The 22,865-nt window shown below is 50.4% G+C and overlaps 2 protein-coding genes across 5 annotated transcripts in view; one reads left to right on the top strand and one right to left on the bottom strand.

Annotated features, from left to right (window-relative positions):
- The window catches only part of RRBP1 (ribosome binding protein 1), a 64,592-nt gene extending 56,711 nt beyond the window's left edge, over positions 1 to 7,881 (top strand). For 3 of the 4 annotated variants that reach the window (XM_049651169.1, XM_049651168.1, XM_049651167.1), the window contains 12 exons: positions 1,247 to 1,339; positions 1,421 to 1,504; positions 1,660 to 1,749; positions 2,449 to 2,541; positions 2,980 to 3,051; positions 3,625 to 3,720; positions 4,285 to 4,368; positions 4,845 to 4,952; positions 5,683 to 5,766; positions 6,028 to 6,126; positions 6,607 to 6,750; positions 7,307 to 7,881. In XM_049651169.1, the coding sequence (XP_049507126.1) occupies positions 1,247 to 1,339; positions 1,421 to 1,504; positions 1,660 to 1,749; positions 2,449 to 2,541; positions 2,980 to 3,051; positions 3,625 to 3,720; positions 4,285 to 4,368; positions 4,845 to 4,952; positions 5,683 to 5,766; positions 6,028 to 6,126; positions 6,607 to 6,750; positions 7,307 to 7,345 (1,086 nt within the window). In that variant the 3' untranslated portion in view covers positions 7,346 to 7,881. The remainder of the gene's footprint in view (positions 1 to 1,246; positions 1,340 to 1,420; positions 1,505 to 1,659; positions 1,750 to 2,448; positions 2,542 to 2,979; positions 3,052 to 3,624; positions 3,721 to 4,284; positions 4,369 to 4,844; positions 4,953 to 5,682; positions 5,767 to 6,027; positions 6,127 to 6,606; positions 6,751 to 7,306) is intronic. The other variant, XM_049651170.1, reaches the window with a different exon arrangement.
- Positions 7,882 to 13,120: 5,239 nt separating this feature from the next.
- Positions 13,121 to 22,865, bottom strand: part of DSTN (destrin, actin depolymerizing factor) — a 36,117-nt gene continuing 26,372 nt past the window's right edge. The window contains exons 2-5 of the mRNA XM_049651172.1: positions 20,156 to 20,461; positions 18,399 to 18,400; positions 16,554 to 16,630; positions 13,121 to 14,358 (exon numbers count right to left, since the gene is read on the bottom strand). Coding sequence (XP_049507129.1) covers positions 14,249 to 14,358; positions 16,554 to 16,630; positions 18,399 to 18,400; positions 20,156 to 20,461 — 495 coding nt within the window. The 3' untranslated portion in view covers positions 13,121 to 14,248. The remainder of the gene's footprint in view (positions 14,359 to 16,553; positions 16,631 to 18,398; positions 18,401 to 20,155; positions 20,462 to 22,865) is intronic.

Here is a 22,865-nt window from a genome sequence, read left to right as displayed (position 1 = left end):
GCTCATGCAGAAGGAATGTCTGTCCTGTTATCATGAGCTCTGCAGTGACTTTCATGAGCCTCCCAGGAAGCCTGAGGGTTGTAGCAGTTGAGGCCCCAAGACAAGGCAGGAGGTGGAGGGCTGGCCTCAGGCCAACAGCTGTAGTTAGACTCCTCAGAGGTGACCTGGAAGCCTGTGGCCTTTCTGTGGCAGATGCAGGAGCTGTGATGAGAGATGTCATCTGCAGTCATGCAGCCAGATTGATAGGAGCTGGTCTCTGGGTCCTCTGGCCCTTGCCTGGGACTCACGTGGCCAGGGGGCCTGAATGGGGTCATGAGGTCATGGATTCAGAGCAGGCCACCAGCATCGACCAGCAGCGTTGTTTGCATCGGTGGTGAGCCAAGAAGGGTCACCACCCTTGAGACTTGAGTACAGATCACATGGGTGCTGTGGGCGGACGGGGCATCCGTTTGTCATGCACATTCCAGAACAGCATTGGAAGGTCCTGATCTGGTCAGAGTTCTAGTGTCACCCTCAGGTCTCCAGCCATGCCGTCGGCAGCAGGTTCAACCTACTGGGCACAGGATACTAGATAAGACTTTCTTTTAGCCAGAAACCTCCCCAGGGTCCTCCTTGCACTTTGCATGGGAGCCTCAAGGAGGGCGGATGGGGTCTGGCCTGGCAGCCTGGCCAGTGTGAGTCAGGCTTCAGAAGAGCCAGGACCCCAACCAAGCCCTTAGCCCTTCTGGGTGGGTCCCTCCCTTTGCAGAGTGGGGGTCCTGATCCCCGCTGCTCCTGGCTGGCAATAGCCCTTAAGTGGTGGCTTCTGGGAGATTCACCTGTCCTCTGCCCCCCCCTCAGCAACCCCCCCCCCCCCCAGCAGCTTGGCCGTCCACACGCACACAGGAGCACGCACACGCTCATGTGGAGAGCTCCAAAATTCAGAACCGATGGTGGGTAGGTTCCTGCTGGGGGGTGTCAGGAGCCTGCACCTGCCACGTGGGCACCTTGCTGTCTCCCCATCAGCACTTTGATCTGTCAGGACTGACCCAGCGCAGGCCGAGGTGGCCAGAGCCTGGCTGCTGAGGTTGAGCCCCCACTCCACCACCCCTTTTGGTCCCACGGAAGCTACCTGTCTTCTCCTTTGATCCTGTCCCTCCCCCGAAGAGCTGAGGTGGGGACGGGCATCTCCAGGAACACTCCCTGGGGTTGCCCTAAGTGTCACAACTGAATGCTGCCCTCCCCCACCCGCCCACCACTGCCCTAGGAGGAATCGGAGAGGCAGCTCAGCTTGACTGAGGCACAGACCAAGGAAGCCCTGCTCGCCCTGCTGCCAGCGCTCTCTGGCTCGGCACACCAGGTAGGAGGCGAGGTGGCTCCCGCGGGACCCCACTGCCCACAGGAAATGTCTCCGGGCCCTACCTCGTGTGTTTTGTGGCAGAGTTACACCGAGTGGCTGCAGGAACTCCGAGAGAAGGGCCCCGAGCTGCTGAAGCTGCCGCCAGCTAGCACAGAGCCCTCCTCGGTAAGCACAGGTGCCGACACACACCCTTGCCGGGGCCGCTGCGGTCACTTCTGCTGTCCCCTGTCGCTGGGAAGGGAGGGTGCCCGGAGCTGCCTCATCAGGCAGCTGGGCGAAACCTTTGTGCTTGGCTAGCCAGACCCCTGTTCTGCCCTCAGGACCTGGCCTCCAAGCTGAGGGAGGCCGAGGAGACCCAGAACAGTCTGCAGGCTGAGTGTGACCAGTACCGCACCATCCTGGCGGAGACGGTAGGGTGTGAGAGGCAGGGCCTCTGGCAAGGCTCTTGGCTGGGTGTCCCTCATGGGGTTGCCAGGAAAGAGCTCTCAGAGCCTCCAGGCAGTGGGCAGGCCAGTGGCCCTGGGGGAAAGAGCCCTGGGTTCAGACGCGGCTCTGTGCGCCCTTGGGCGAGCCGTTGCCCCTGCCTGGGCCCCAAAGGGGATGAAGGAGGTGCTCAGGCCTTCGTTGCTTCTGAGCGGAGGAGAGGGCTGAGCTGCGGGTTTGGAGCTGGGGGTCCGTTGGGACACGGAACAGTCTGGGAAAGGAAGAGGTGGGCATTTGGCTGACGGCCGGCTTGCAGCCACTGTCCGTGTGACTGCCGGAGCCACGCTAGGTCTAGACCTCCTGCCCGACCCCGTCCCGGGCCCCTGAGATCAGCGCTGGTGGCAAACCCAACGGAGATGAGAACCCTAGTGATGTCCTTCGGGTCACAGACCTCATTCCCCTGCGTGGCCCACGCACAGCCTTCGTTCGCACACTGGCCAGAGACCCCACTCCAGGACTGTGGCCCGCCTTCCTCCCCATGTGACAACTATGACGAAGTCAGAGCTGGGCCACGCTGACAGCCAGGCAGCCATCCCAGAGGAGCCGGGGGCACTAGGCTGCGGTTGTGTTCATGGGAGTAGGGTCTACAGGCAGAGGGGCCCCACCTCAGTGTCCCTTTCCCCCAGGAGGGCATGCTCAAGGACCTACAGAGGAGCGTGGAGGAGGAGGAGCAGGTGTGGAAGGCCAAAGTGAGCGCCACGGAGGAGGAGCTCCAGAAGGTACTGGAAGGGCCCTGAGACCCTGGCCTGGAGCCAGTGACCTGGGCGTCACTCCGGGGGGGTCCGCCTTCCCTAGGAATTCAGACACAACTTCCCAAAGGCCCACAGCTAGATCAGAATTCATCAAAACCGGGGGGAGCACCGATGGGGTCGCGCAGGTCTCCTGGGAGACAGGAGGCGAGTGCGCTGGGTTTTGGCGATGCCACATAAAGTGTTGATTACGGAGTGACCACCGACTCCTCTGTCTCCAGGGCACCCCCACCCCTACCCTAGGGAGAGGCTGCTGGTCATGCGTGAGGTGGGCGGGCACCACTGGGCTTCCTGGGAGAGGGGGCCCCGTCCTGCTCGGGTCCGGGGACACGTGGCACCGCATCCCAGGACCATCCCCCCCCCCCACCAGGGGCTCACATTTGATGGGACCTTGCCCTTGCTTTGCAGTCACGGGTCACAGTGACACATCTTGAAGAGATTGTAGAGAAGCTGAGAGGAGAACTTGAAAGTTCAGATCAGGTAGGCGCGGGGGCTCTGCCCAGAGGGCTGCTTTCCTCATTACAGAGGCCACCGTAGTTCTTTCTCCCTCGTGGACCACACGTGTTGAGAGGGGTGGAGGGATCTCGTCCGTCCTGCTTTTCGTTCTTGAGAGCCACTTGCCACCTCAGAGCGGCCCGAGATAGCGGGGGGCCTGTGCAGGATGCCCGGCACACGGCAGCGTCTGCGGCGTGGGAGGGGCGCCGGGTGGCCCCAGGGCTCTGCAGACACGGTCAGCCCTGGCCTTGCGGAGGGGGCCTCTGGTGCCCACCTAACAAGGAAATCTAAAAGCTCTTCCCCACCGTGGAGTCTGGAACACATCTGGGCCCAGGAGTGCCGGAGTTCGGGACGGCGTTCCGCTGCCAGGGACTCATTTCTGCCTGTCCTTGGTTGGCCCATCGCCAACAGGCCACGGAAAGTCTCCCAGCCCCTACCCCAGGGCAGCCAGCCTTGTTGCGCCCCGTCACCCTGTCTCCCGTGGTCAGTGCCTCCCGCTGGCCCACTCGAGACCTGTGGTGTGTGTGTGTGTGTGTGTGTGTGTGTGTGTGTATCCAGGTGCGGGAACACACCTCACATCTGGAAGCAGAGCTGGAGAAGCACATGGCGGCCTCCAGCGCCGAGTGCCAGAGCTACGCCAAGGAGGTGGCAGGGGTGAGTCTGCCAGCGAGGTCTCCAGCCTGTCCTGGGTTTCTCCTTCCATGGTGCTCATTAATAGGAACTCAGAGTCTGGGCTCTCGGGCTTCTGCCCTGGCCGTGGGCCAGCTGACCTGAGAGAGGTGTCATGGGCAAATGGCAGAAAGACCGTGCCACCAACAGGGAAGCATACAGCCAGGACAGCCTCGTGAGGCCACTTCCTTCCCTGGCCCGGGGACACCATTTCAGGGGCAAATGGGCTTAAATCTGATACCGTTTACTGACTGTTCAGAGGCGGCACCCCCCCACCCCCCAGTCCTGGTTTGATTTCAAACTTTTGGCCGTATTTTATAAGATGGTCTGTAAATGAAGATCCAAGAAAGGCCTGTAGTGGATTCTGTCTTCCCCACGTCTTCAGACAGAAACCGTAGTTTGGGGAGGCCGAGGAGCCCCTGCCAGGCCCACGCTGCTCCGGAATGCTCTCGGGGCTTGGAACAGCTTGTGTGTGTAGGTGTTAACTCATAGGAACTGGTTTTCTTTTCTCCTTTTCCCCCCATCACCTGGATTCATTTTCTCTCCAAGTTGAGGCAACTTTTATTAGAATCTCAGTCTCAGCTGGATGCAGCCAAGAGCGAAGCCCAGAAACAAAGCAATGAGCTCGCCCTGGTGAGTGAGCGTGGACGGGAGGGGAACGGTGCCAGGGTGTGTGTGCGTGTGTGTGGATCATTGGCCAGTCGTGGTTCTCCACCCCGTGCAAGGTCACACGGCTCGGTGGAGTGGGGTGTGCCCCGGTGTAACCTCTGGGGCCGGCTTTGATCAGCCGTGCTGAAGGGGCTCCTTGTGCGTTGGCCCAGAACTCGGAGCTGGGCGTGTGGCTGCCAGGGCCGGTGCTCGGGCTCTAGTCACATGTCCCCTGGTGTGGCCTGGCCCCGTAAAGGCACTGGGAGCTCAGGGCAGGGGTTCCGGGAAGTTCAAATCTCCGTGAGCCCTGTGGCTCAGCACTACCTCGCCCTCCGTGGCCCTCGGATGTTTTCTCACTTCAGCAGTGGCTCAGACCCATTCAGTCAAATGTATGGGTGGGCGTGGCACGGTGGGCGTGTGTCTGGCTGTGTATGTGCACAAACCCACCCTCCCTGTTTCAGGTCAGGCAGCAGCTGAGTGAGATGCAGAGCCACGTAGAGGATGGTGACGTAGCTGGGTCCCCGGCTGTCCCCCCTGAGGCCCCCCCAGCAGAGCAGGACCCTGTCGAGGTTAGGGCGGTGAGCCGGTCCCCAGATGTCTGTCACTAACAGCCCGCGTGGGCCCCCTCGAGCCCAGTTGGAGAGCAAAGGCGGCAGGCCTCTGTTCCGGCTAAACACTGGCAACTTGCGGCCTCCAGCGCCTGCTCTCCCCACCCCGCTCTGCCCCGAGAGGGACCACCAGGTTCTGAGGAAGTCCCAGAGCAGAGGAAGGGGCAGGGAAGCGGCCAGAAGAGGGGTCGGGCGCTGGATCTTAACAGTTGTGCGCAGGAGTGGGGGGAAGAGGGAGTCGGGGTGGCTGGGCCTGCAGTCAGGGAGTCTGGTCTCCTGCCAGGGCCCTCGCCGACACGTCACAGCAGGGTGCTTGCCCTCCAGACTCTGGACCCAAGTGGCGTGGTTGCGAGCCCTCAGCGGGAGGTGGGGTCCTGTCACCAGAGTGGCAGTGGTGGGCACGACACTGTGGGGCGGGGACTTGCACGGTGGCTCTGAGGCCTCCTTGTGCCGTGAGTCTCAGGAAAGGTGTCTGAGGTCGGCAGAGGTGGTGGCTCTGGACCCGGGGGCCGAGGCACCGTCTCCGCGCAGCGGGAGTGTAGGAGCGACTGTCAGCTGGCTGGTGGGCAGCCAGGGGCAGGGAAAGGCCGAGGGGGCGCAAGGAGCTAGGAGGTGGCGCCTGCCCAGGAGCCCTGGTTCCCAAGGGGGTCCTTCACCGGGTTCCCACAGTCTGTGCGGTGTTTCCACGCAGCTGAAGACGCAGCTGGAGCGGACGGAAGCCCTCCTGGAGGACGAGCAGGCACAACGGCAGAAGCTCACGGCCGAGTTTGAGGAGGTCAGGCCCTGCCTCTGTAGCCCTCGGGGTGTCGGGGACAGTGGGGGTATGGGCCGGGGTCTGCCGGGCGGTCTGGCCTTGTCCCTCCTGGGGTGGGGGGGGGTGCCACACAGTCCCCTGCCCCGTGCGTGTGGGTCCCGCCTGCTCTCCCTGGCCACAGCCTTAATCCCCTCCTGGTGGGCGTCCCCAGGCGGACTTATAGGACCTGTGGGGTGTGTACGGCGTCCCGCCCATGCCCCGCTGCCCTCTCTCTACACCAAGGCTCAGAGCTCGGCGTGTCGGCTGCAGGCAGAGCTGGAGAAGCTCCGCAGCATGGGGCCCCTCGAGTCTTCAGAAGCAGAGGAGGCCACGCAGCTGAAGGTAGAGGGGGCCCGGGGGGTCTGTTCCAGGGCTCAGGGTGGGGTCAGGAAAGGAGCACCACCTCTCCCTCCCCGGCTCTTGCCACCATCTCCCACTGTCGCTCCGTGTGGTGGGAGCCATCTTGAGGCCCCTCGGGCAGGGTCCAGCCTCATTTGGTGGTGATGGGGGTGGCGGGATGTCTAAACTTTTGATGTCGCACACAGCAGCCACCAGTCAGCGGGGCTGTTTACATTAAACAAAACTGGAAGTTCAGTTCCTCCGTCACGCTAGCCACAGTACGCCGTAGGACATGCCCCGTGTCATAGGAAGCTCTCCTGGTAGTGCTGGTAGCTGGGACAGAGACCTATCTCTGGGTGACCAGGAGATCACATCCTCCCGCCGCCTTTGGAAGACTCCGGCTTCCCGGGCATATAGCCACGTGGTCTTTCTGCTGTGTGCCACGTGACAGCTGATCTCCTTTGATCCTGTGACCACCCACAGGAGAGACTAGAAAAAGAGAAGAAGTTAACCAGTGACCTGGGACGCGCTGCCACCAAATTACAGGAGCTTTTAAAGACGACCCAGGAGCAGCTGGCAAAGGAGAAAGACACGGTGAAGAAATTGCAGGAGCAGCTGGACAGAACAGTGAGTGTCCTGGCCCCAACCATGGCCTCGGCTGCCCCATCCCCGGAGCTGGGCCCTGGCCCAGAGCAGAGCAGACCCCGTGGGAGTCAGGGTGGGAAGGGCCAGGTGGGGTTGTGGGAGCCCCAGGAGTCCCAGGACGCAGGATAGATGGGAGAGCCAGGCCTGGGGAGCCGGAAGTGGTGGGGTCAGACTCCTGAAAGTGGGTGGCAGGACATTCAGCCTGCTGGGCCCAGCACCTGCCCTCCTGTGGCTCCCCTTGGTGGGAAGTACGTCTCTGGCCCCCACTGCCAGCTAGGTCCTCGCTTTGCAGCCTGGGGGACCAGGGTCCTCACCCAACTCAGGGCCCTCCCTCTCCTATGTCCCCGGCTCCTGTCAGCCCCCGGAGTCCACTCTGGTTTTCCAGACTTGCTGGGCTGGGTGTTCTCTGAAAGTATTGGAGTGGTGGGGGGGTGTTAATCCCAAGGGGTGATTGGAGGTCCCTAGGAGTTCGGGGTGAGTGCTCGCCTTGGCTCTTTGACCCCAGCCTCTCCTTCCGTCTGCCCACCTTTGTTCACAGGAGGACAGTAGCAGCTCAAAGGAGGGCACTTCTGTCTGAGTCTCCTCTGCGGGAAGAGAAGTTACTGTTCAACTTACCAAAATGCCTTACACATTCCTTACAGATAAATAAACCAACCAACAGCGTTATCCAGGCCCAACTTCCAGTAGCTCTGAGAGAAGCCATTAGAGACGAGAGTCTCTTAGAATCACAGAAATAGATCTTCCAGACCCCTGTTTGTAAAAGAACCTTTGTCACGTTTGATAAACACTATTCCCCAGGACCAGGCCTGGACCACCACCGAGCAGACGCCAAAGCCCTTATCAGCTCCGTGACAGACCCCAGGGTGTGAGCTGGGGAGGCTGGGGCCTCTGGGGACCCGTGTGTCAATCAGTGCAATTGTTTTCTCTCACTGGGCTGGGGAGTGGGAGGCGGGCGGGGCCGGGTGAGGAATCTCAAAGGCTGTGGGACAGACTGGAGGGTCACAGCCCGGCCCAGCGAGGCAGCAGCCCTCAGCCCTGGGAGAAGTTGCCAGCAAGAACGGATGTATGACCTCCGGATGTTAATGCCATTAAAACCAACGTTGTCGCCCGGCACTTCGGTCTCGTCTGGTCTGCTGGGGCTCCCTGGCCTGGCCGCTGGGCCCAGGATGAGGAACGAAGAGGGGCTGTCTCCCTCAGGGGAAGAACAAGTGTGCTGTTTGGTTCCCCTGAAATCAGGAGATTTGCAGCTGTCTTGGGGGCTCCCCCAGCACTTCTCCCGGTCATGGCACCCGGTGACCAGATGTGCTGACCGCTGCCCCCACCCTTGAGAATCGGAGGCTACCTAAGCAGGCCACAGGTGGCCTAGGCTGTTGTCCAGGGTGAGCTCTGTGAACGAGCAAGGGAATCTGTGTCCTGACTGAGGCTTGGACGCTCCTCTGTGCCTCAGGGGGTGGTCCAGAGCTGGAGCAGCCAGCCCAGACTTGCCAAGATCCTAAGACCCACTGTGTCTGGCAGCTGGAGGCAGCGTGGTCTTGGAGGAAGCAGTGGGAATCGAGCTTGAGCAACACCTGGATTGGAGGGGTCGGGTCCCAGGATGGGTGGGACCAAGCCAGGAGCAAGCAGGTGAATCTGAGCAGCCTGGGGCTTGGTGGCATCAACCAGTCCTGTTAAGGGGTTGCCTCGAGCAAGCACTGTCCCCTTTCATTACCCTCCTGAGCCTCAGGCCTGTGACAGGAGTTGGATTGGCTAGGGGGAGGGCGCACACCCTCACAGCAGGTCCAGCACAATGGGGAGGGTGCCAAAGAAGGGCAATCCAAGAACTAGCCTCCACTGCCTGCTTTGGGACCTCCGTATGTCAGGAGTCAAACCCACCAGAGGGCACTTCTGTGGGTGGCTGTCACGGGAACCTTGAGACCCAGGCAGCATGTTCTCAAGCCGGCAGCCTCTGCACTGAGCAATCCTCCCGAGGCCAGGCAGTACTGCCTTCAATCTGCAGGACCCTGACCTGGTCCCGGCTCCTGTGGGCCACCTAATCATGCTATGTGGCACCTATGTATTGCAACGGTATTGGCATAAAGGATGCTGGGAGTTTGAGGAAGGCTCCCCAGAAAAGTGAGCTTAAGCTGGAGTTCACCAGAGCAGGAGATATTTGTCAGGGGAGGGGAGAAAGGCCCAAGGCCAAGGGGACAGCAGGTGCAGGGACAGGAAGTGAGGTCAAGGGGGCCTTGTAGAGCCAGGTTACAAAGGACAAGGTGTCCGGACAGGTAAGGCAGTAGGGGCTGTGACATTTTTAAGCAAGAGGACACCATCCTACCTGTCCTAGAACTCTGGAGGGGGCTTACGTGGAAAGAGGAAGCCCATGCTTTGGCAGGAGACTGAACAGAAGTGACTGGTAATATCTGATGCTGACCACATGCCCAGCCCTGCCCTTGGTTCTCACGTGAAACTTTTCAGAACCCATGGGCGGTATACCGCCCGCCCCCCCGCCATTTTACAAAGAATCCCCACAGAAGGGAAAGCTCACCTGGTAAAAGGCAAGGCAGGTTTTAAACCCACCTTATTGTCAGTGCAGCACGCAGCCTGGAGGGCCAGCTGGAGGAGAAGAGTTGTGGAGTCCATGGACCCCATGAACAGTGGCCACTGAACACCCCCCAAACCTGTGGTCCCTCACTGTACCTTCCGTGTCCCCTGTGCACAAGGAGCAGGGATTCTGTGCTGGAGGACTGGCCCTATGGGGGGAGTCACAACCCTCCTCCCGCTGACACAGTGGCCTTAAGGCAAGTGGTTTGGGGCCCTGGTCAGTCTCCTGTTGGAAAACTGAGGCCAGACTTGGCCCTGCGCCAGGACACCCGCCTCAGAATTGTCACCGGGCCCTGTGAACCTACATTTCTAGTAAGTTCCATCCCCTTGCCACGCTGCAGAATTGAGAACCCCTATGCTGGGCAGGTGCCCTCTGAAGGCACAGGAACAGGGGGGGGGCTCTGGGGCAAGAAAGGCACGGAGAGAGACCTGGGGGCACCAAACTGCCGCCTTCGGGTATTACAGGGCGGCAGCTGCTCCCTGGGTTCTGGCTCCAGTCCTACCCCCTGCTCAAACCACGTGGTAAGAGGCCCAGTGTCCACCGGTTAGGAGGAGGTAAAACAAAGGCAGGGTGTGGGGCCCCTGGGGGCTCTGAAAATGCCACGTCAGAGACTACCTGCCACTCAGGCTTTAAGGGCCCATCGTCAGTCTTCCGCTCCACACGCCCCAGCAAATGTGCCACGCAGCGCTGAGGCCCAGCAGAAGGGAACCCAAGTTCGCCAAGCAGCCTGATAGGGTTTGCCTCTGCCTGGCCTCCTCGCCAGGGCTGTTCCTGGGCAAGCTTCCATCACCAGGCTGGGGAAGGAAGAAAGAGCCATTCAGGAAGATAACGGAGACAGCCACCCTTGGTAGATGCTAGAACAGGAGGCTGATAGGCACCTCGTGTTTGTCAACATGGCACAGATGCCCTGAAAGCCTGGCTCATCGGCCCGGCCATTCCTAGCTCTGTGTCCTGCAAATGGAGTATCGGTGCAGCACAGGACAACCGGCTCTTGCAGTCACTTGCTAAGTTCAATGTGGAGGCAGGAGTCACCCGGGCTCGGTTAGAGCACTGGCTGGCCCGCCAGCCTGCTGACAAGAAGCCATGTTCTCCCCTAGGTCAGGCTTTGCAGAGGCCACAGCCGGGGCTCAGCACTGCCACTGCCATCGGAGACCCCCGACAGTGCAAGTGGGAGAGTTCTGAGAACATCTAGTCTACACCCCACCCTTCAGAGGCTCCAAGAATTGACCTGAACCTCCAGGGTCACACAGCCCATAAACAGCCATCTCCAGACCTGGGAGCCCCATCGTGCCAGCGGCGACTCTTGTGACTAAGTTCCTCTGGTCATCTCAGCATGATATTTAGTAAAATGTATACACACCAGGATGCCTGGCCTGTAGGCAGCAAAAACACAAGGTTTTAGAAACCACCAGACACCCTCCATAAATGTCTTCTAAGCTTCCTTCAGGTTTGGGTCTAACAGGATTCAAAGCCCAAAAGAACTCTCGCCCTTTCCTGCCCCAGTTCCAGTCTCATCCCTGGCACCGAACAAGATTGACCTCAGAATTCCAGATGTTAGAAACAAGGAACTCCCCTGGGATACAATGGGAATAGCTTAGGGACAGAAAACAAGAGATCCAAATTGTAGTCCCAGGGCTGCCCAGTAGAAGTTGTGTGACTTTCCTTCCTGGGCTGCCTACCAAGGGCACTGGCTAGGGGCTGGGGAAGTCTCAAGGGCAGACCTGGCCAGCCAGATGCAGCTCAAGTTACACAAGCCTTCCTTCCACCAAAACTCTGGCTCCTAGAACTTCACCCCCTTGCAGCCACAATGCAATTATGGGTGACCCTTGAACAACTCGGGGGTTAGGGGCAAGATACCCCTACCTGCATAGTGAAGAATCTGTGTATTACTTTTTTGTTGTCGTTTTTAAGTAGGCTCCACACCCAGCAAAGAGCCTAACATGGGGCTTGAACTCATGACTGAGATCAAGACCTGAGCTGAGATCAAGAGTCAGGATTTAACCGACTGAGCTACCCAGGCACCCGTGTATTACATTTTTTGACTCCTCCAAAAACTCTACTAATAGCCTCCTAGTGACGTGAAGCCTTACCAATAACAGATTAATACATTTTGCAAGGTATGTGTATTATACACTGTATTCTTACAGTAAAGCTGATGTTAAAATCATAAGGAAAATCCATAAATAAATGGACCCACACAGTGCAAACTTGTATTGTTCAAGGGTCAACCATAATGACCCTTCTTCTAGCTGCAGCTCAGCTGGAACTTGGTCTGGAGAGTGTTGCCGTGTTTCAGAAATGCCCAGATCACGGGAAAGTGATGTGTCCCTGGGCATATCCAATCTGTTAGTCCTAAGAGCAACAAACCAGTCAAGAAACAAGCTGCCCTTCCTGTGTGTGTGGACGAGCCAGCACTCTGGGCAGTTCTGCAGAAAGGAAACCACTCGACTGAGCCTAATTCTATTATCTGAGTCGCTGTGCTATTTTCTCAGGGATTAATATTCCCTGAAAGAACGAACTTCACAGTCAAGCTCTGTATTTGTTAGCAATGGCTTTATTTGCTTCTTTCCCAGGGCAAGAGAGTATCACTTTAGTCAGCTTTCCACAAACACATTTTTGTAATGTGTTTACACTTGTAAAAATGTAAATGTGTTTGCTGAGAGCAGAGTACACCTGCCAGTTTTATTCCTCACCAGTGTTGGCTGAGGTCTCAAACTCTAATTCTGCATCAGAATTACCTGGAGTCCTTGTTAGCAGGATTCTTGGGCCCCAACCTCAGGAATCCAGTAAGAATCTCTCAAAAGTTCCCCTAGGTAGAGATAACAAGTAACTATTAGCATCTTCCCAATTTCTGCTGTAAGAGTGGAGTGTTGGAAGACGTTTACGTTCTCTTACATCCCTGTACCAATTTGAAATCCTTCTGTTCCCACAGCCATGCATCCCTCTCCCATACCCCCAACACACACGCAAATGCACACACACCAGCAGGAAAGGGTGGTTACACAGGTAGCGCCACATGTCACAAGCTAAAACCACAGAAAAAAGCTTCCTTCTTTTAAAACTCTTTGACCAAATACCTGGCTGTATCTACATGGCTGATTCTGGAGTAGGGCAGCCGTGGCCTGTGATGCTTCTTGGGCGGGCTGTTAATATACACGGTCTCTGAAAGCACTGCTTTGCAGTAGAGAAAATAAGAAACTCCGGAAGAAAGAATGACAAGCAGTCCATCAGTAACAGTAAGCCAGTAGCCAGCACGGTCTTCTAGACCATTCTTTTTTTTTTTTTTTTTTGAGAGCGAGTGTGGAGGAGGGGGCAGAGGGTGAGAGACAGACACATGGATGGACAGACGGAGGGAGGGAGGGAGGGAGGGAGGGAGGGAGGGAGAGAGAGCAGGCTCTACACCCAGCCTGGAACCAAACATGTGGCTTGATCTCATGACCCTGGGATCATGACCTGAGCTGAAATCAAGGGTCAGATGTTCTTCAACTGACTGAACCACCCAGGTGCCCCTAGACCATTCTGAAAGAAGTATTTTAAGTGTAACTTTTTTGTCTCCCAAACAAATCAGGAGATATAAGCCTGCTGTTTGAATACACATTTAGAGTAGGAAAGGATTCCCAACTTTTACACCAACTTCCTCGTTCAATAAGAGGAGGAAAGAACTGTGATCTTAACTCTAATGGTCTGAAATACCCAAACCTCCACGCCTTACCCCACTTATGGAAGGCAAAATCCTCCATCCCCAATTCACCGTGAATAATTACACGAGAGGGAGTTAAAAATGCTTCCTTTATTACACAAAGCCAATACTGCTACTTCTAAGTCCAACAGTGTGCATCTCTACACCGTTCAAAGTGTCGTTATGCCTGTGATGTTAAGGACAATCACTTGCAAGTGTCATCAGGTGGTGGCTTCCGTGGGTGTCATCCATTACACCTGCTCCCCATTTCCCATACAATCCACAAACTGCTCTAGGAAATTTGGAAGTTCTCCCAGGCCCCAGCATAAACATGTACCTAATGTTCTTCCACACTTTACTGTACCAGAAGCAACAAAATTTTGAAGGACACACAATTAAAGAGGTCACAAGTGTCCCAGCTTGTCAATACACCATTTTATCATTTTCATTAACAAAGTATATTACAATGGAGCCCTAATTTGTGTTATAATGAAGTCGTTGCAAGGTATTGCACATTCTCCTGAGGACACACCATGATTTTATTTCCAAGATGCAAGGTCACTCTCAGAGCAGTCTCACGAACTAGCGAATGGAGAGCTTACTGCAGGTGCAGAGAGCTGCTTCCTGTATTCCAACCGCGTGCTCAAAATAGTGCTTTGCAAAATCAGCGCCGGTTAGAAGTGTGCACAATTCTGAGGCAGTCTCCATCACACAGTTGCTAGAATTAGAAGGCTGCCTGACTTAGTCTTACTGTAGTTAGTATATTAGTGCTGTTACATATGGTGAGGAGATTTATTTTCTAGTATGCAGTTTAGCTCCAGAGAGAATAAACTGGGGCCAAAATTATAACCAGATTATGACCAATTCTCTAAGCAAAGAAACAAAGTAACTGCTGAGGTTACAAAGATGCAGTGATTCTCTTCATAAGGCCTTGTACTGTTTTGTGAACTGCATTATTAAAAATCATGAGTTTAACAAAAATCTTTACAAGCCAACCCATCAAAAACAGGCATCTGGCCAATAAGAATTTAATTTCACACCAATAAAACTTCAGATTTTAGATTTATTTAGGGCCATCTGCACATGTTTATAGAATATTTAATTTACTCTAACAGATGACAAGACAGCTCCCCCTCAGTGAGACCCTGGCCTAAACATTTATATAGCAAGAGGATAACATTAAACATGGAAGCTTTCAATTTGTGGCACTGAATGATGGTCTACACAGGGCATCCTTCAAAAGCTACAATTAAGGATCCACCTAGCTTTTCAGCAATACAAGCCCGATTGAGGTCTTCTGGCCCATTTGCTTGACATTCGTGTTTTATGCCTAGGAAGGAAAAACAACAATTCTATTTAAGAATTATAGCAGTAATTTAACCTATTTCTCTAAGACAGCAACTGTTTTAAAAGACCAGCGCTAACATGGATAGACAAACTGTGGTATATACAAACAACAGAATACTACAGTGAGGAGAATCAATAATCTGTAGCTACATGCGACAAAATGAAAGACTAACAGAACGCTGACTAAAAGAAGCCAAACTTTATAAAAACATACATTCTAGATGATTCTATTTGTACAACAGAAAATCAGCCAAAGCTATTTTATGCTGCTAGAAGTCAGGGTGCTGGTTCCACGTGGAGGAAGGAGTAAAAGAAAGTGGTGTGACTGGAAGGGATATGAGGGAGACTTTTGGGGTGCTGGTTGTTAAATCAAGAAACCACCATTTTGTTCAGTTTGTGAAAATTGAGTTCTACAATCATTTATGATGCATACTTTTCTATAGCTACGTTGTACTTCAATAAAAACTTAAAAAGCAGGTCTAGTAATTTTCTTGGTTTTTAAAATGTAAGTAAAAATATGAATTCAGTGTTTTGATTGCACAGTTGATTTTAGTTAATACACTGAAGAATAAGAGTATTTACACAACCAGCATCTCCTTTGCTCTAGAAGTTAGCTCTCCAGTGGTATTATACTATACGTTTAAGAACTCAATCACAATGAAAACTGTGTAAAATGTGTTACTGATTGCTTTCTCAGAAAAATTACATCACCACACTGCAGAATCAGCTCACTTAGGGAATCACATACAGTAGCTTCTCTGTAAACAGCTACTGTTTTTCAAACAGCTGCATTGTTTCTGATTGTTCATAATTTTAAGACCATTTCTTAAGCTGCAGAAAGTACAGCAGGTCAGCCTTTGGACCACTTAGACTGACTGGAGAAAGCCAGTAATGGTTTCTCTAGGGAAAAAAAAGCAACAAGTGACCATCTTTAACATCACCAGGCCAAGTCTATATAGCAATTCCATTTCCTTTACTGAAAGGCAACACAGAATAAGGACGGTAAGGAATCCATTGTCAATCTTTTTCAGTTGCATTGTGGAACGTTAAGGAGTCCCGCTAAAACATCAGTTAACCAACCAGTGAACACACTTCCGGCGGTGCGGGGGCGGGGAGAGCAACATCAACCCAAATGCCTGTGGAATCTGACATCTGACAGGCCTGAACTATGTAGCAGCAGGCTTCAAGAAAAGAAGTGAGTTTTCCTAAGCAAAACAAGCTAGAGCAAACCTGTTTCACTACAAGAATATAGAAGCCAGCCATGGTAAAACCAAACAAAAACCACACTGGGCCAAGCCCTATGACCTTGGCTCACACAGCTGTTTGGAGCTAGCCACGGCAAGGAAGGTGGTGGGACACCTCTTAAACTGAGCCTACACAATCCAGACCAAGCCTCCCATTCTGCTATGGAGAGAATCAAGGTCGAAGGAGGTTAAGCGGTTTGGGCCAGGGTCACACAGCAGTTAGATTACAAGCTTAGCCCTCATTGCAGGCCTTTGGGCATTTGCCCCATGCTCCTCCCATCATACCAACATTTCCTCCTGGCTGGAGGCAGTAAGTACAGTCAGGCCGTCTCATCAGGATCCCACTCACCCAGTGGCAAGTCAGAGATAACTGGCCAGTTCAAGAAGGGCACTTTCCTTTGGACACAGATGAGACAATTAGCTAAAATCATACCATTCCAAAGTAAAGCTAGAGACAAAGAGTATCCTTTCCCATTTATGAATGTCTCTTTTATGCAACTTTATTATGTCAACACATTCAAAGGCTATAAATTCACTACTTAGTATGACCAACACAAACCAATTAATCTCCACATGCCGTGTGAGAGACTCAGCAGCATCCCAAACTAGTTTAAAACCAGCCTAAACAAGTCCTATGTGGGCAATGTCCAGAGAATGAGGTATTTGGGGGTTTTTTTGTGTGTGCCCCCTACCCCTCCCTGAGAATAAGGTTTTCAAGACAGGCTGTTCAGACCTGGAGTGACCGGCGGAGTAAGGCAGACGACACGCTGAAAGCCGGGTTCAGTCTTCCAGGTTTTTCCTCAAAACAGGCAGCACGTGCCTTCTTTGTCACCAAGACTCTCCAAAGGAAATAAGGTGCTTCTTAGAAAAGATGCAGCCCCCAATTCCAGGCTCACCACACCTCTAAATATTTGCAAGTAAATCTAATCCATACCTTGAAACTTCTTTTTGATTGCATCCTTGGAGCTTGCATAGATCATTTTACTTTTCAGAGGAGCTAGTTCTGGTGCCCTGGATAAAAAGATGCCAAAAATGGAAAAAAACGTTCAGAGAAAGTACAATTTACACTGTGTTAAGCATTTGCATCAGTGATAGGGGACGGTCCTCAGAATCTCCCGGGAGAGTTTTACTAACTACCCAATTTTCCTATTTCCCACCTCCTTAGAGATGTCATGATGGACACGCATACACACAATGGCTCAGGTTGACTAAGGTGGAAACAAACTAGAACCACTGATTTAAAATCAGATTAACGGTCCATAATAAAAAAATCCCCACACTGGACAATTGACTATATCACCCAATTTGTTTTCTTTAAATTTTTTTCCCCATTTTTATCAATAAGTTCAGGAAAATTACAACCATCTTTATACAAGGTTTTTAACTCCTTCTGGTTAGAAAAAAAGTTTCAAAACACAGAAAAGTACAGAGAATAATCTGTAAATCAAGTATCTGCCACCCTGAATTAAGAAATGCTAGCAACTTAAGCATTTTTGCTTCAGATTATTTGTAATATATTCTTTTTTAGAAAACAAAGTAAAAGTCCCCTTCTTACCCCTCACCAATCCCTTCATTTATGTCTATTCCAACGGCAAATTCTGACCACACAAGTCTGTGCTTTCCATCTTAGTCTCAAATAGTAAAAGAAATCACAAGGATTTTTTTTTAAGCATAAGCAATTCAGCATTAATATGCCTTAATTGTCAATATTACTATTATCTTGTATTTACAAAAATGTTAGTGTCTCCCTCCTCTTGAATGAATACTGGAAAGCATGCTTCACCACTTTCTTCACCAGCAATATTGAAAAATAATAGAAATATTATCAGAAATATTAATAGAAAAATAATAGAAATATTAACAATGGACAGAAAACTCTCATCCTATCCAAACCCCTTGTCCATGAACGGATCATTTAGCACAATACCATCAAGCCCCACTGCCTCCACTCCCCACTATCTACATACACTCCTAGATGGAGTACAGTTAAATACTCTTAAACACCCAATGCTTGCGTTCAGCTGCCATGTTTCTAGACAGTCTTCCACAGCCATTAGCGACAAAGGCTGGTGTGGACCTCACCTAATCTACTCCTCCCACGGCGGGCAGTTTCCATCCTTGGGAACCAGAAAACGCAGTCTGTGTGTCTCTCAGGTGCTTATTCCTCCCAACCTGAAGTTCCAAGGAGGGAGGCAGGGCCATAACCACCACCTCAGGTCTGGAAATTGCTTGAGCTGCAAAGTTACCTGGGTTCTTTCTTCACACAAAATAGGTCAGGGACAGGAAAAGGCATTAGCTGTTCTGATTCTACTCTAACCAAACACATATGTAGTTAGTTAATTTTGAGAGAGTGCATGCACACATGGGGTAAGGGCAGAGGGGGGGAGGGGGAGGGGGAGGGGGAGGGGGAGGGAAAATCCCAAGCAGGTGGGATCCTGGAAATCAAGAGTCTCACACTCAACCAACTGAACCCCACAGGTGCCTTCTAACCAGATTTTTAAAACACCTTAAGAGCCATTTCCTGGGCCCTAAACAGAGCCTGCTGTGGGAAACTCCTATACAATTTTACAATTTCTTAAAGGAGCAATGCAAAACAAAACACTGCATTAACACTGAATTTCCCTTTCTTCTTTCCAAATATTCTCCAAATGTCCTTTAATAAGGACATATTGTATTCACAGTGGGGGAAAAAAAAGTATAAACACCAGGGGAAAAAACAGTGCAAACGAAGGAAACAGGCACCAACTTAAAAGCCGAATGCTTTAGCTGCCATCTCTACCACTCAGCTATAAATCTTAGAAGGGCAGAGGCTTTACCTGTTTTCCTCACAGCTGTTTTCGCAGGCCCTAACACAAACGCTGGAATGTAGCAGAAATAAAAGTTCAAATCAGGAATGCGTTCACCTGAGGTCCCATTAGCTACGATCCTTACGTATGTATGTCCATGGCTGTCAGGCTTGCGGAACAAAAAGCTGCCCCCAAACAAGCACCCTGACCCCATATTTATATCCACACAGCATCTTGGTTTAACCAAGTTCGATAAAGGCTTGCTGCAATGTAACTGAGGAGTGATCTAGAGTTACATTCCTTTTAAACCAGAATTCTTTTGACTACCTAGCTCCATATCCCAAGCCATTGGTAGCACACAGTTAAAAGCTAAGCCCCTCCTCACCTTGCCCTGCCTCAAGCAAAAGTATCAAGAGGACCCTCGCTCCCCCAGAATCAAAGGCTGTCACCATTCTCCCTTCCATCGGAAGCTAGAGAATATTCTGTGTAAGAATTCCTTATCAAGGACAGTAGCATAATACAACTAAGTAAGACATACATGTGTGACTGTCAACTCAAGCTTAATCTCAAACTTACTTGAAAAGACGAGAATAACTAATTTAAATAGCCTTTCAAGAAAAAGGCCACATCAATCACCTTTATAACACTTTTTCACCATTTAGAACAATGTCCAGTAGAGCTTTCTGCAATGATGGAACTGTCCTGCCTGTGCTACCCAGTAAAGTGGCCACTAGTCCTATGTGGCTACTGAGCATTTGAAATGTGGCAATTGGACTAAAAAACTGAATTTTAAAATGTATTTAATTTTAATTATTTTTTTTTAATTTTTTTTTTCTTTTAATGTTTATTTATTTTTGAGACAGAGAGAGACAGAGCATGAATGGGGGAGGGTCAGAGAGAGAGGGAGACACAGAATCGGAAGCAGGCTCCAGGCTCTGAGCCATCAGCCCAGAGCCCGACGCGGGGCTCGAACCCACGGATGCGAGATCGTGACCTGAGCCGAAGTCGGACGCCCAACCGACTGAGCCACCCAGGCGCCCCTAATTTTAATTATTTTAAATTTAAACAGCCACAGTAGTTAGTGGCTACCCTGAGCTAATTACAGTTGTAATACCAGTACCGACTTCAAAAGTAGCAAAGCACAGAGGGACAAGGTTGGGTGATTTAAAAAGTGAGGAGTTGGTTCCTGCAAGACATGTTGCAGAAGGATTTTGGTGCGCTAAACTTTCTCCTCAGGATTCCAGGAAGAATTTTTTGAGAAACTGTAACGTATAAGAAGTGAGGCCAGGGGCACCTGGGTGGCTCAGTGGGTTAAGAGTTCAATTTCAGCTTGGGTCATGATCTCACAGTTCATGAGTTCGAGCCCTACATCAGGCTCTCTGGTGTCAGTGCAGAGCCTGCTTTGGATCCTCTGTGTCCTCTCTCAAAATAAACAAATATTTAAAAATTAAAAAAAAAAAAAAGTGAGTTCAGAGAATGCATAACATCTAGCTCCTGTCCCTTCTCCTACCAAAAAAATTAATAAAAGTCATAGTCTTTCAAATACACAGAGAGTAAAATTTAGTTTTCATCCCACAAACATCAATCCAGCTAAGACATTATGAAGCCCTAAAAATAAAAACTAAATGACAACGACTGCAAAGAGCTTGACTGAAAATCATGTTGGCCCCAGGAACTGGTTTTCCAAGTGCCGACAATAAGAGATTAACACTGAGTTTTACAGAGCCTCGATATTTCTGATGCTTACCACAAAAAAAAACATCAACTCCTCTTTCCTGGATTCCTTGGTTTCAAAGCTTGCATCATACAAAGCATAGCGACAATCTTTTTCAGGAAGCATTCCCACAAAATGCTTGAAAGGATCGGTTATGGTTACACCAACATCTCCAACCAAGATCTCTTTCCCTTCTTCTACAATGATGCACTTTTTGTCTGCACTGAGACAAAAAATGACAGCCTTCTTTCTTTTCTTGATTTCTTCTGGTGTGGAGCACTTCCGAACTTTCATGTCATAAAAAATGCGACATACTTCATCTGCAACTTGCACTCCTGAGGCCTATAAGGGGGGGAAAAAATCAGAAGGAAGCTTACAACTTTTATTGTGCCAAACATAATAACACTATGTAACTTTTTGTTATAGAATGGCGTGCACTTCAAATTTTTAAGAACTCATCATCCAACAGAAAAACAAAATCTAAGCTGTAATCACTAATTTCAGGCATTGAACTTTTAAAAAGATTACATACATAAAATATTCATCACTATTATATGGGAGTAAGAGAAGACTGAGTGACAGCAACCCCTCCTACCCTGAAACCTAGAAAAAGATGCTTCCTTGAGGTGGATTCTTTTCTTTTTGAAGAGGTTGTTCAGAGCCCTGCCGGGGACTAGTCATCTCCCGATTTGGGTTAATGATACCCAAAATTCTTTTCATAATGCACAACAGAGGGACAGAATGGCTGGGTTGGGAAAATCCCATCCCCCCAGCATATCTTTCTCTAATAAAAGAGGAGTTAAAAGGTCTTTGTTCTACTCACATTTCAAAATCATGTGATTAATATTCAGTAACATATTAGTCATATGCCTTTAAGATTTCACTCACAAAATCCCCAAGTTTAAGTTTTATTTATTTATTTGAGAAAGAGAGAGGCCAAATGAGCACACACGCAGGGGAGGGGCAGAGGGAGAGGGAGAGAGAATCCCAAGAAGGCTCTGCACTGTCAGCACAGAGCCCAACTCAGGGCTCAATCCCACCAACCGTGAGATCATGACCTGAGCTGAAATCAAGACCCTAACTGAATGAGCCACCCAGGCACCCCTAAAATCTTCAAATTTTAAATTAAGATCAGGGTAACTAAAACTGAGACTAGACCTTAATTGTTTTGACCATGGAAATGATAATTAAGTGACAAGATAGTGGTATTAATGTAATCATCACACTGTAATACATAACTCTATCAAATCACTACCTTGTATATCTTAAGCTTACACAATGATATAGGTCTTTTATATTGCACATTTAAAAAAAGGGTAAGAAAATGTTTACTGCTATAGAAAGAAGACAGTTTAAGATCATACTGACCAGAAAAATAAGTTTTACCATGTTATACCTGCTATTCTGAAATGAGGAAGCAGTTACACATAATCTTCAGAGCAAAAAATCTAAAGCCAGTTTTTAATCTTTTCATCTTTAAGAAGTGTTCTATTTACACTAACTTCACTAGAGCCATAATTTTTAATGCTTCATTAACTACTGTGTTTTGCACGTTAGCTTTTCTAAAGCAAGATTTATGACCTTAACAGAATTTAAATACTAAACAATGCAAAATTAATGTCAAGTAATGTGATTAATAAAACTGCATATAAGATGAAAGGACAGCCCACATACGGGGAGAAAATATTTGCAAATCATATATCCAGTAAGGAATTTGTATCCAGAATATTATAAAAGTCCCTTATAACTCAAAAATTAAAAACACAACCCAAATTAAAGAGTTAAGGGATCTGAATAGACCTTTGCCAGAAAGATATAAAAAGGGTCAGTAAGCACTTGGAAGGAGTGCTCACCATCATTAGCCATTAGGGAAAAATATATCAAAACTACAAGGAACTACTGCTTCACACCCACTAGGACTAACAAAAAAGATGGCAGTAACAAATGCCGGTGAGGCTGTCGAAACACTAGAACCCTTCTACATTGCTGACAGAATCGCGAAACAGTGCAGCTGCTTCAGGAAACCATTTGGAAGTTTCTCAAAAAGTTAAACACAGAGTTAATACCTATCAAAGCCACTACTAGGTATAGGCACAAGAGAAATGAAAACGTATGTCCATATAAAAACTTGTACACGGGGGCACTTGGGTGGCTCAGTCAGTTAAGCGTCTGACTCTTGGTTTCAGCTCAGGTCATAATTTCATGGTCCTGAGATATAGCTGGGCGTGGAACCTGCTTAAGATTCTCTCTCCCTCTCTCTCTGCCCCTACCCCACTTGGGCGCACACACTCTCTCTCATACAAAATTTAAAAAATAAAATAAAACTTAAAAACTTTTACAGGAATGTTCAGATCAGCATGATTCATAATAGCTAAAAGGTAGAAAGACCCAAATGTTTACCAACTGATGAATGGACAAACAAAACGTGGTAGTATCCATACAGTGGAGTATTATCCAGCCATAAAAAAAATAAGGTGGCGTTACATGCTATAACATGGATAAACCTCGCAAAACATTATGCTAAGTGAAAGAAGCCAGATATAGAAGGCCATATATTGCATGATTCTATTTCTATGAAATGTCCAATATAGACAAATCCACAGACAGGAAGCAGATCAGTGGTTTCCAGGGGCTTAAGGGGGAAAAGGAATGGGGAGTGACCACTAACAGGCATGGGGGATGTGATGTGATGTGATTGATGTGATGTGATGTGATGTGATGTGATGTGATGTGATGTGATGTGATG

The sequence above is a fragment of the Panthera uncia genome (assembly GCF_023721935.1).
Source record: "Panthera uncia isolate 11264 chromosome A3 unlocalized genomic scaffold, Puncia_PCG_1.0 HiC_scaffold_11, whole genome shotgun sequence".
In the NCBI taxonomy this organism is placed as follows: domain Eukaryota; kingdom Metazoa; phylum Chordata; class Mammalia; order Carnivora; family Felidae; genus Panthera; species Panthera uncia.
This window is presented reverse-complemented; position numbering and strand designations above follow the sequence as displayed.